The sequence below is a fragment of the Eurypyga helias genome, unplaced genomic scaffold (assembly GCF_000690775.1).
Source record: "Eurypyga helias isolate BGI_N326 unplaced genomic scaffold, ASM69077v1 scaffold3113, whole genome shotgun sequence".
Classification (NCBI taxonomy): domain Eukaryota; kingdom Metazoa; phylum Chordata; class Aves; order Eurypygiformes; family Eurypygidae; genus Eurypyga; species Eurypyga helias.
The window spans coordinates 114,668-126,879 of record NW_010243112.1 but is presented as its reverse complement, the minus strand read 5'-3'; the positions used below and the strand labels follow the sequence as shown (position 1 = coordinate 126,879).

The window sequence follows — 12,212 nt, the reverse complement described above, 5'->3', positions numbered from 1 at the left end:
GCCTGGATTCTTCCCCTGGGAGGCGAACGTCAGGCCCAGCGGGTTTCAAATGCCAACGGTGCTGCTGTGATCTGTGGATCCGAGGTGTGCAGTGGGGCACAGCAGGAGTGGCTACACCCTGTCCTCGCTCTGCAGCTCAAGGGGGGGCAGAACTGGGCAGATGCAGCCGCCCTCCGTTACCTCTGTAACCTGTTACCTACCACCTGGGCTCTTCAGCCCCATTCCCTTTGCAGCTGCTTCTGACCTCCGCTCTCACAATTACCCGTGACACGGCCCCTCGTTAGCTAATACGCTGCTGGGAGGACTTCCAAAGCTTGACCTTTTCCAGGACTCCCTGTACTGTATTTCCATGCTTGAGATAGTGACGATCGTTGTGCTGGGCACACAGTTGAGCTGATGAGGTCTTCTTCAAGAATTCCTGTCTCTCTGTTTTCTTTTTTATCCGTGTTCCCTTTTTTTGTCTGAAACAACTAAAATCTATTGATCTCCAAGGTTCGGTGATGCTTATGTATTCATTGAGAAGGGAAGAGCTCAATTGCAGTTAGGATCCTGGTAGCTTGGACTGGTATTTAAATCTACGTTTCTTTCTCCCTCCTGATTTTTAAGAGACGCTTCAGTTTACTGTTATTTGTAATTCTTGACTGAAGTTTTAGCATAGCCCTAGATCAATAGGGATGGGCTCTCAAATGGACAGTGTGAATTATAAATCCCACGTTAACAGTGTGGCACTCTGTCCAAGGAAAGTGCCTGTTCGTTTCGCTGCCACTTCGTGGCATTCTTACCTGGGCCGTTGAGTCCCACCTATCTAACTCCCCTGCATAGTTTAGACCAGAGCTGCTTTGAGGAGCACAGCAACGGTAACATTCGTCGTTCGTGCAGTGCTGACAGTAGGTAACGATGTGAGCAGTGGATTCTGTGACGCCGTGCGGTGTTAACGACAGCAGGAACAAGCTTTGCAGCTGACCGCACCGTTTGCCTTGAAGGATCGTTCCAGGTAACAAAAACCAGAGATGTGTTGCGCAAGAACTGGTTTCTCACGCACCCAAGCACTGTTTTGTTTCCCAATAGAGAAGTTATAGGACACCAGCAGTTTTTCCCTGTCACAAGGATGTGTTGTTGATAATAATAATATAGAAAACCCCATATTTCTAGACACATACTGTGAATAATCAAAATCTGAGAAACTCTTCTGAGCTAGGAAAAATTATACTGGGAAATATAAATGTGACTGCCTGTGTAATGCTCTGGGTTCATCGGTTACAAATACCTTAAGATCCTTTTTGCCTGCATTTTCATTTGCAGGCTGTCACTGGATTGCCTGTGAGCTGTCAGGTGAATGTGCTGCCTAAAACGCCGATAATACAATTAAAATTAGGGATATCTTGCTATGCCCCCTTTTGTGCTTTGCGACCATGTGCTGTGCTACCAGCACAAAGGTCTCTGCTGAATTACAAGCTAAGCACCAAGTGGCATACGTGGGCAAGATAACCTGTTCCATAGTTTTTCTGTATCATGTGCATTCTTTTACAGCCCCTCCTGCTACCAGTGTGTTTTCTGCATAACTGTAATGCTGCTTTAGGAATAACCTTACAGTTGTTCAGCAGTAATCAAAGTGTTCTCCACCCACCAGCATTGCCTTATGGCTGAGCCTGGTTAATAGATTGGCTCTGATCTCGAGTAGCTACCGTAAGATGGAATATCTGGGATATCGTTAAGTAATCTGAACTGGAAAATTAAAGAGAGTTTGCAGCTGCGTGATGGGAGACATCGGAAAGACTGTTATTATTAGAATCCTGTTCTGCCCATATTGCTGCAGTAAATGCTCTTGGCTCTTGTATAGTAATATGCTTTATGAAACACCCTTAGAAACAATCAGTTCTCCCCAGTGTCAGCTCTGCTACTCAGGGGCTAAAATCAATAGGAGCTTACTGGCTAAAATCCAGTTTCTGTGCATTGCTCCCGAAAATGGAAGGGCTAGACTTTGCATCAGATTAAGCTGAGTAAAATAGATTTTTCCATCAGGATGTAAAATATTAAAGATAGATGATTTTACTTCATATTCTTTCATTTCTACTTTCCTGCTTTAGTATTAAGCTGAATTCTAAGAAATTCTGTCGTCCCATTTAGCCAAGAGAATGCTGAGAATGTAACATGTTTCCGTGGCTGCTTAAAGTCTAGATTTCATTTGGTGCTTTTTATTTGTTTTCCTTGCTAGAACGTGGGCGTTCATATTTATGACCATTTTGGTTTTCAGCACCTCCCAGATGGCTCTGCCCCGAGTGCACACGCTGAATTTCATCTTCTGCCAGATCCTTATGAGGTCAATCGAAGAAAAACAAGAACAGCTCCAAAATGCTCTGACCCTACTTACAACGAAATTGTGAGTACCGTTCACTTTCTTGCACCATTTCTTACCAGTTGTTTTCTTTGCCCACTGTTGAAATAAAATAACAATGCAGCCGTATTTAGGGGTGTTACCGTGAGCAGGATCGGAAAGCAGGAACGTGTCATGAGCTGAACAACAAATGGGGGCAACCTTCAGCTCTGCATCTTTCGCCGAAGTGAAACGGTCTCTCTGTGTTGGACTATTCACATGGCTGCATCTCACGCCATAACCACAGGTACACGTTAGCCAGATGAGACCAAGACCCATTGCACCACAACCAGGCTGCTTTGAACGCAGCTCTGCACAGTAGCATAAAAGGTACTGATTGAACGGATACCGATATTCAAATTCACAGTTGAAAATAGACAACTACATTGGTAGTCACTGGCCTAACCGGTAACACAGTAAGAAGTAGCTCAGTTCTCTTTCTGGCAAAATGCTGGCAGTTCACAGCCATGCTCACACCTCTGGCATGGAAAGAAACGTTCAGGACAGAACAGGAGGTAACATAAATGATGTTATTCTTTAAGGGCAGGCAAGATTCAAACAGTAGGTGGGATTGGCGATTATAATTATCACGAATTATAAATCTCCTAAAGATCTCAAAGCAACTTACAAATGCTCTTTGAGCAGGCTTTAAAGTAGAAGGCATGGAAAATATTACCACTCCACCCTGTTTCATAGGTAAGATATGATGAAGCTTAAGTTAGTCAGCTGAGACTAAGAGTCCTTATCTCCTAGTTTCCCAGTCACGGAGTTTTAGTATTTTTCTCTTTCTTTTCCCACATCCATTTGATTACAAAAGTTACCTACTAACACCGATGACTTCCAGCCCTGCTGTAAGTAGGCTTCTCAAGTTGTATTGCTGCTGTGACAGGTTTCCCTCCCTATGGCACTGCCATCGAATAATGGGGAAGTAGGCTTTATTTTCTGTTATGTTCTTTCCCTTTTTTTGCAGTCAGACAGTGGAATGAGTCTAATTGACCCATCTAAAGAAATTCCTTTACATTTGAAGGATTTTTAAAGCAAAGAAATACGATTATATAATAGCATCCATTGTAAAATAACCAAATTGGACTACAGACAAGACTCAGATTCTACACTGGAAGACATTTATCTTTCTCATCATTATTAGGTCAAGCTGAAGGCCAGAAAATCCAAAATCCTGTCTGCAGTCAGGCAGTAGTCACTGGGAGGAGATTTCATTGTGGTTATGGAGCATCCCACTGTTGTTAAGAGAAATTCCGTGTAAACTTTAATATCCTTCACTCCAAACTTAGATCCTTCTTCACAGATGCTCAGTCTTTTTCACCAGGCACTGCTAATCGCGGTGGGGACATATGGTTCCATTGAACTTGGACATTTAAAACCCAATGCTTGTGCTGTTAGCAGCTCTGTTCTTCCATATGTGATATCATCCTGTACGCATTTTCTGTCCAAGGCTGGTAGACTGAGGCAGTAGCTGCCCCAGGGAAGAAAAACTACTAAAAATATGTCAGCTGTCTTTTAAGTTAGTTACTGTCCAAAACGCTGTGTACCAAAATGTACTAGCCTTTTTTATGAGTTCATAAGCTTTTATTAAAGCCAAATGGCTGGAAGGAAGCTGTATATTAATTTCTCTCTGTGTTCGAGGCTGAGAAGATTCTGAAATGTGCTTCTCTCGGGTATTTTTGGTTTTGGTTTTGTACTTTTATTGCTTCTGACTGCCTGCAGCAAATTATCAGCTTTGTAAAAGTGCATTTTATTTTTGATTTTTACTCGTGTGTGAGGGTGAAGATGTGAAAATCCAGGAGGGCTGACAATAGAATGAACTATGCCGAATGTTTTGGGGTTGCTTTTAACAAGCACTCCTTTTTTTCTCTTGTTCCATTATTTGGATTTTGGAGTTTGTTGCATTCACACTGGTATAACATTGTATTAAAAATGATGATTGAGAAGAAAAGGGGAAAGAACACAGAAAAATGGGATTCAGTGTAAAGAAAAAAAACCCCATACCTGCGCATAGACCACTGCTAGGAATAAATGGAAGTTACTGGGGAGGTTCCAGAGTAGAATCGTAGAATGGTTTGGGTTGGAAGGGACCTTAAAGACCATCTAGTTCCAACCCCCCTGCCATGGGCAGGGACACCTTCCACTAGACCAGGTTGCTCCAAGCCTCATCCAGCCTGGCCTTGAACACTTCGAGGGATGGGGCATCCACAGCTTCTCTGGGCAACCTGTTCCAGTGCCTCACCACCCTCTCCGGGAAGAACTTCTTCCTGATATCCAATCTAAACCTCCCCACTTTCAATTTAAACCCGTTCCCCCTTGTCCTGTCACTACAGGCCCTTGTAAAAAGCCCCCCCCAGCTTCCTTGTAGCCCCGTCAGGTACTGGAAGGTGCTATAAGGTCTCCCCGGAGCCTTTTCTTCTCCAGGCTGAACAAGCCCAATTCTCTCAGCCTGTCCCCATAGCAGAGGGGCTCCAGCCCTCGGAGCATCTTCGTGGCTTTCTCTGGAGTTGTACAAACTGGTTCATATCCTTCTGATGTTGAGGGCCCTAGAGCTGGATGCACCACTCCAGGTGGGGTCTCACAAGAGCAAAGTGGAGGGGAAAAAGAGCAGAGTAGAGAGAGAGAAAAAAAAACAGTAAAACCTAAGAAAGTTAAAAAATTGAAAATAAATCTGAATGAATCAAGTTTAGACTCTTTCCAAGAAATCTTGCAATGACCAGAACCCACTGCAGTGAGGTCTTGCTCGTATGTGTAGCATTTGCCCTCAGAGATGCTGCCAGGTCTCAGCTCTCTGGAGTGCCTGCTTGTACACGCACCCACGGAACCAGCAGACCTCCGAGGCCAGGTGAGTGTGCACTGAGTCAGAACGAGAGGGAACTCTCTCCCTCCCGCCCTTGGGGTGCAGCCAGATGTGAGCACACACACCTGGGCCGTACCAGGATGATGCTGTCAGTGCAGGTGCCCTCGGCGCAGAGGGGATGCGGGCCTGCCACAGCCAGGGTGGCACAGCCGAGGCTGATGGCAGGGGAGGAGGGGAGTTGCACCGGGAGCCACAGCCGCTCCCTCCAGCACGGTGCATCAAAGCCAATTTGGACAATTAAGGGGAAATCTAGGAACTGTGCCATGGCTACCGAAGGAGAAACAACTGTCCCACATTTGCAATTAAAATGTCGTTAGACTCCTGTGGGTCAGCAGCGCTTCTCTTCTTGGAGCCAGGAATACTTGCATTCCAGCCCTACCTGTCCCACTGATTTGCTGCGTGGCCATGTGCAGCTCACCTCCATTTGGTCTAGCTGTATAAACGGGAGGCAGACGTTCTTACTACACAATCCTTTCAAGATTTAACTGTTCTGATTATGAAATTCTGGCAGGTGCCATTTGTTTTATCCAAATCCTAATTCAGCTCCAGACCTTACTTCTGCCCCTCCATTCGGATCTATACCTTGCTCCAGCTGAATTTGCAATACCGTTTTAGGAACAGTTCACTGGCGTCATTTGAAAACCATCCACCCTGCATTGTAAGGTCTGTCCTTCCTCAAAGCTTAAAGCCTCTTTTTACCCAGAGATTGAGAGTTGGTCATTACCCCAGTTCACGCCGGTTGTCATCCACCGTGCTGAAGATTTCTTAGCTCTTGCAGCTTACGGGTACATTTTTTGGTGATTCAAAGCAATGCCTGAAGATGACATCTTTAATATATTGGCAGAGAAACAAGGCAGATTCCTATGGTAACATCAGAATCACTTCAGTAACCAAATCATACTTTCATTCTAAGTTCCAGTATCGCTTACTGTACCTGCCCTTGCTTTTCGGATTTCCTTCATCATTTCTCTTTGAGTTTGGTGAGAAGATGCCATTGGAGGACAGAGAAGCTGAAATCTTTTAGTTCACATACAATTTGGTGAAACAGGCAGAATAAACATTGAAACCGAAAAACATCAGGCACGGCTTTCATGACAGCTGTTCCAAACTACGACTTCCAAAGGTTTCTAAACAGGAAAGGAAATATTGCTCCCTGGTAAGACTTTTCTGGTAAAGTCCAGTGTAAAAGCATGAGGGAGACCATTTTTCTTTCCCTCACAACCTGTGGCAGTGGCTGTTCATCCCCACAGCACCGATTATCCCCCTACGGTAGAGCACTTGGTGTCCTGCTCAGCCTGAGGAACATCGCAGGGGCTCGGCCTTTCTAAACTCTGTCCCTGCCTGGAGGACACCTCCCACGGCCATTTCTGCTTCTTGTAACTGGAGGTACAAGAGGATTCAGCAGTCCAGCCCCCCAGCTAGAGGGGCTGGGTCTGACTTTTCCATCCCTCAGCAGTGCCATGGTCATGGGCTGCATCCAGACTGCACGGTAAAGCCAAGCAGGTTGCATGGCCAACGCCTCTCAGGCAGTTCCTCCTGAAGCGACCGTATGTCACTGCATTTGCTTAACTGCACAGAGAGATTAAAATTTAAAGCATTTTCCATTGCATCTAAAATAGCAAAAACATTTCCAGCCATACAAATTTTAGATTAAATGTGCTTCTCCTGACAAAGCTTACCTTTCAGGCCTGAAACTGGCTGAGAGCATTCTTTCACATTTCATCCACCCACATGCAGTTCACTCAGCAGTTTTTGATTTATGCAGGGACTGAAACACAGAAATCTGTTCTGAATGCAGCTCGTTCTTGTTAGCCTATCACCACAGATTTTATTTAATTCAGAAAATACACCATTTCATAATTAACCTCAGAGTGTTCCCATAGTATTAAGGTAATTTCACGGATATTTTGAAAACTATAGGCCTTAGTAATTTTCTTAAGAGACGCTAAGCAAGCTGTCTCATTTAATTTGAGAAGTATTAACAGCACTTCTCGTGTAACAGAAACATCCAAATTTAGTAAGTTCCACTTGCTAAATTGGGTCCAATCTCAGAGATGTTCCACATCTACTTCTACTGAGTCGCCTGAGCTTTCTGTCATGGTTAATATTTGATGATTCCATTAAAAAACACAACCATTTTTATAATGGGCACATTTGGATACACTTAGCATCGAGAATCATGCATAAAGTTATCTGTACTGAGATAGTAAAATTTATACAGACAATTTTCAAAGGAAAATTATTGTCTCCTTATTGTGGGTTTGTTGGATCTATGAAATTTTATGGAAGTCTTGTGTAGCAGAAAATGTGGATTTGCTTCGGCTTGATCTTTTTTTAATTCTGGTATGTAGCACAAGATTTAATCACAACTGCGGTACTGAGAAAAAATTCTGAGGTACTCTGCACTGATGTGCTCCACCTTATGAGATGTGTGAATACAACATAAAGTTGCTTGAAGGCAGTGTTAAGCAATGTGTAACAAATACTATATATATACACACACTATATAATACAAATACTATATATATACACACTATATACATGTATATCCCCTAAATACATATATATAGGGTAAAAAAATCAACTGTTTTCCTGTTTTTTCTGACTTTTTCAGAAGAGCAATATCATTTATCAAAGCATCTGCTAGGGGAAGATATTTAAAAATTGTAACAAACAAGGCTTTTCCAGAATTACCTATGTGATGATTTCATGCTGCTGCCCATGATGAGTACTCTCCATCTGAGTCTCTCCCCCAGAAAATCAACCATATTATCATTCCCTGGTGAGCTTCATGGAGGATCTGTTATTTCTTCACGCTGAAGTTCAAAACTCTGCTTAAGTTAGAGTTTCCGTTTTCACAGGGAAAATGACTTCTACCTATTTTTCCTGAAGCATTGCCACACGGGTTTTGAATTTATTTACAAATGCTTAGTAATCAGATTTCACAAGCCTAAGCTGGCAGAATCTCCTTTATATAAACTACACAAGGTCAAATATATTCCTGAGGTAAATTCACTAAGTTGAGTGAATTTGGCTCATGTCTAGTAATTTTTACTTCCGGAGGACAATTTATAGCAATTATTACAAAGTTCTAATTATCATCCTGAATGCTGTAAGTTTTTGCCTGTCAAATATATTCACAAATTCCTATGTTTTGTACTGTTTCACGATTTATTGTTTCAGGTTGTGTACGACAAAGTCACAGAGCTCAAAGGCCGTCTCCTGAAGCTTGTTGTGAAAAGCAAAGGAACATTTGTGGGCGCTGTTAACATTCAACTGAGCAGTGTCCAGTTAAACGAAGCAAAGTGGTATCCACTGGGAAACAGTGTAATTTAAATGTTGTCTAAGATGATTCAATTATTTAACCATTAATGTTTCTTTTTCCCATTTCCCACGGGACATCTTCTCTCAGTTGCTCCTGAGAATATGCAGTCATCTGCTGATCACATACCTTAACATTTCCAATCATAAGGCTATTGTCTTAAAATTGCTACCACCTTCCTGCCACTGATTCCTGTCAGTGTGAGTAAGCAAGCACATTCCAAGAACCTGTAGCAGCATGAAGGAAATTCCTATGACAGCAATAAAGATTTTGGTTTGTTCGTATTAAATACTACTGTAAAAATACTAAATTCTGCACACATTGAGGTGTGGAGCTTAATTCTTCGCCCATTGATTCCACTGTGTCGAAAGCAAGCTGATAATGGTGTAGGTGTAATCCATCAGCATCAGCTATGACCTCACTGCACACGGTGATTTCACCGTAGAACCATGAGGTGGTTCCCTGGGTGCCAATCAGCTGTCTAGCAAACCCCCTGTCAAATCTTCCACAATCAATACATTTGTTAAAAAAAAGGCAATTAAAAGCTTTGCACGTTACACATTTTGTGCAGTATAGGCTGGTGTGCTTTTAACTGCTGATGTAATGTCGCCTTCAGTCCAGGGCATTCATTTGTCAACAGGATACGCCATTGCTGCTTGTATTCTGACATCCAAGGAGCAGATGGAACTGGCCCTTTGTGAGAAAGAAGGAGGAGGGAGAAGCTAATATTCGCGACTAAATAAAGCATATTGGATGTGAGCTTTCAGTGGGGTATTTATTTAAGGTCGTGCTATAAGGAGCCTTTGTTCCCTAATCTTACCGCGTGGCATTCTCGTGCTGCATGAGGGACTCCAGTCAATACATGCATTGACCGCAGGGCTATAAAATGTATATATACAATCTAAACACTGAACCTGAGTGGTTCCTTTGAGTTCACGGCGGCTAATTATGGGCTCTGCTCTTCAAAGCATTTTTACCTAGATTGAGGAAGCACTTAAGCACATCTTTAAACATTCAGCATGTGAGCAGCCATTGAACTGTCCATTATTGCCAGCCTTTTAAACACGCAGAGCTGACAGTGTATATATACCTTTCTAGGATCAAGGACATGTTTGTAAGGCACAGGAGACATGTTGATTTGGGATCTGTTCTGCTGGAAAAGTTTAAGTTACCATATACTGAGTAGGTCCGACATTTATCCTACCAGGTGGAAAAGTAGCCAACAGAGGGATAATCATGCCAGAAGCTGAAGATAATTGCCGCCTTCTCCCAGAGGACACTCACAAATCAGGCTTCAGAAGGTAATGTTGTATAAAGCTCCTGAAGTGGGACTAGGAGTGTTATTTAGGAAACTAAATAAGCTGGAGTTTTTCTCTGCATCAAACCAATTGACTCTGTCACTTGGTCAGTTTTTATCTGAGAATAGGTACACCGGATTGCCTGGGGAAATTAAACTCCTCCTCAGTAAGAGGAGGTGAGGGGAACTCTGCTAGAATATTAATATTATTAGCATTCTTCCGAGCTGGAAAAAGATAAAATATTTGCCACATGAAAATGATGCTGTCTAGCATACAGATATGATCACTACAAAGATCAGTAAGTGTAACATTTTAGGTTATAGGTTCTCCCGTGTGAAGAATCAAGCGAATTGTCACTCAAACGCCAAAAACACATTGAAGCCAACTTACAGTGTTATCAAATTTCCTGACCTTACAGTTCACTATTGATTTTACATTCTTCTTATTCTACTGTCTTGGTTTCCTTATTAGAGTTGTAATGCAATTTTCTAGTAGTGTTATTTCCTGTGACATTTTCTAATCATGGCTCACCGCATGCCCTGGTTTTCCATTGTAGAGCAACATTAAATAAAATAGCATTAAAATGGCATGAAATAAAAAGATTCAAAACATATAATATTATCAGAACCATCTGCAAACATAAGCAACACTTTTTGGTATTAATCAAACTATCAATATAATATTCTTTTTTTTAACAAAAAAAACCCCACAAAAACAAACCCATGCTCAGGTTTGAGTACTAAATCTGCAATTAACTGGGTAGATACCCTCCTGTGGAAGCCCAGCAATACTTCGGTTTTGTAAGGACAATGGGAAAATTTTGTCTTACGAGTAAGATTACACTGATAGCTATTTCAGGTTAGCTATGTCAGTTGTCCTCAGAGATCTTAAATCACACAGTCAACCCTTGCCTTTCCTAAAATTGTCCTAGTCCACCTCAAAGCTTTGCGTTTCCTGAGTTCACAGTAAATGTATTCCGAGCTTCCTGCTGCTATGAGGAACTTAGCTCCTTACAAATCAGTCCGTGAATTATTTGTCTTTCTTTAGCAGCAGGAGGCTCAAGACTAAATTAAGAAAAGGTACTGATATTAGCGTTTGAGTTTTCATCATCTTAAGAGGTGGGTTTTTTCTCAAAACTGTTTTTCCAGGTAGTAAAATTACACTGGACATTAAAGAGGTATAGCCCAATCAGAAGCTGCAGTTGTAAATCTAAAGGGTACGTTGCATGTGTAATTTTTCCTGTACCCGTGGAAGGATACAACAGTAAGATATTTTGTTCAATACAAATAAAAATGTCAATGTAACACACTCGTAGATTTTCAGCCTCAGATCATAAATATTAAAATATGGGTCTCAGTAATTAATCACCATTTTGAAATTAGCTGCAAATGAAATTATTAACTGTATTTTAAAAATGGCCAGCCTTTATGAATTAGTTCTAAATCACGGCAGGGCCAATGTCAGTAGCCATAACTTATTCAGGATACTCGCAAAAGGATTCCCGTTAGATTAATAAAATCATTGAGGACGTGCCGCTGTGGAAATCAGACCACAGGCTTGTTGCAAGACTAGTGATGTTCTTTATTAAGCAGGCTGTGATCTTCCAGAGCAACTGCTACTGCAGAGCAACATTAATAGTACCACACATGAACAAACAGCGATGCAGGTTCGAGATTGTCGCCGTCTTTGGACAACAGGGGAATGTTACAGTAACCTGTAAATGTAACAACACTTGATTAGTGTATTAACCACAAATGCAAACATTATGCTGGCATGTTTTTATGATCTACTATGCAAATAAGGCACAATTTATGACTCTCTAAATAAGTCTTTAAAATACAGTTATATAAAACCAAAATACAATTTCTACTGGTTTTCTCCTCTATATACACAGTGTTTCCATTCTGTCATTCTTGGACACAGAGTGAAAAACTCCGAAATCTTTCAAGGATTTGGTGTTTTTTCAAACTGAAGGTCGTTAGCCCAGTGATTTTTTTTAAAGAGTACATTTTAATATCCAAAGGTGTTACGTTCTGCACGCATTGTTCTGATAGCAAAGTAAATAACTTGTGAATGAACAGTGAGAGTGTCTTAGAGAAAAATGGTGTCACAGGAGTAACGTACTGTCCAGCTGAGGCAGAAAAGTGTCATGTAAGATCTTCTGCCCTGACATCTGAATTGTGTTAAGGATCTCCTTTTACATATGAGTGAATCCCAGTATTCAGAAACTACACGTTCATCTGGCCGTTGAAACATTTGGAGAAGCTGTAGTATTTAAGTAAGTATGTTATGAATAAGTATCTACGCTCTTTAAGTGTGTCTGAATGTGTGACAAGCCTTTGGAACCCTCACTTA

General features: G+C 41.8%; 2 protein-coding genes across 2 annotated transcripts in view; one reads left to right on the top strand and one right to left on the bottom strand.

The window, feature by feature from the left end:
- Nucleotides 1-8,573, top strand: part of PIK3C2G (phosphatidylinositol-4-phosphate 3-kinase, catalytic subunit type 2 gamma) — a gene marked incomplete at its 5' end in the record, with an annotated part of 138,662 nt that extends 130,089 nt beyond the window's left edge. The window contains 2 exons of the mRNA XM_010149293.1: nucleotides 2,255-2,380; nucleotides 8,421-8,573. Coding sequence (XP_010147595.1) covers nucleotides 2,255-2,380; nucleotides 8,421-8,573 — 279 coding nt within the window. The remainder of the gene's footprint in view (nucleotides 1-2,254; nucleotides 2,381-8,420) is intronic.
- Nucleotides 8,574-11,488: 2,915 nt separating this feature from the next.
- Nucleotides 11,489-12,212, bottom strand: part of PLCZ1 (phospholipase C, zeta 1) — a 53,340-nt gene continuing 52,616 nt past the window's right edge. Inside the window, exon 13 of the mRNA XM_010149294.1 lies at nucleotides 11,489-11,571. Coding sequence (XP_010147596.1) covers nucleotides 11,489-11,571 — 83 coding nt within the window. The remainder of the gene's footprint in view (nucleotides 11,572-12,212) is intronic.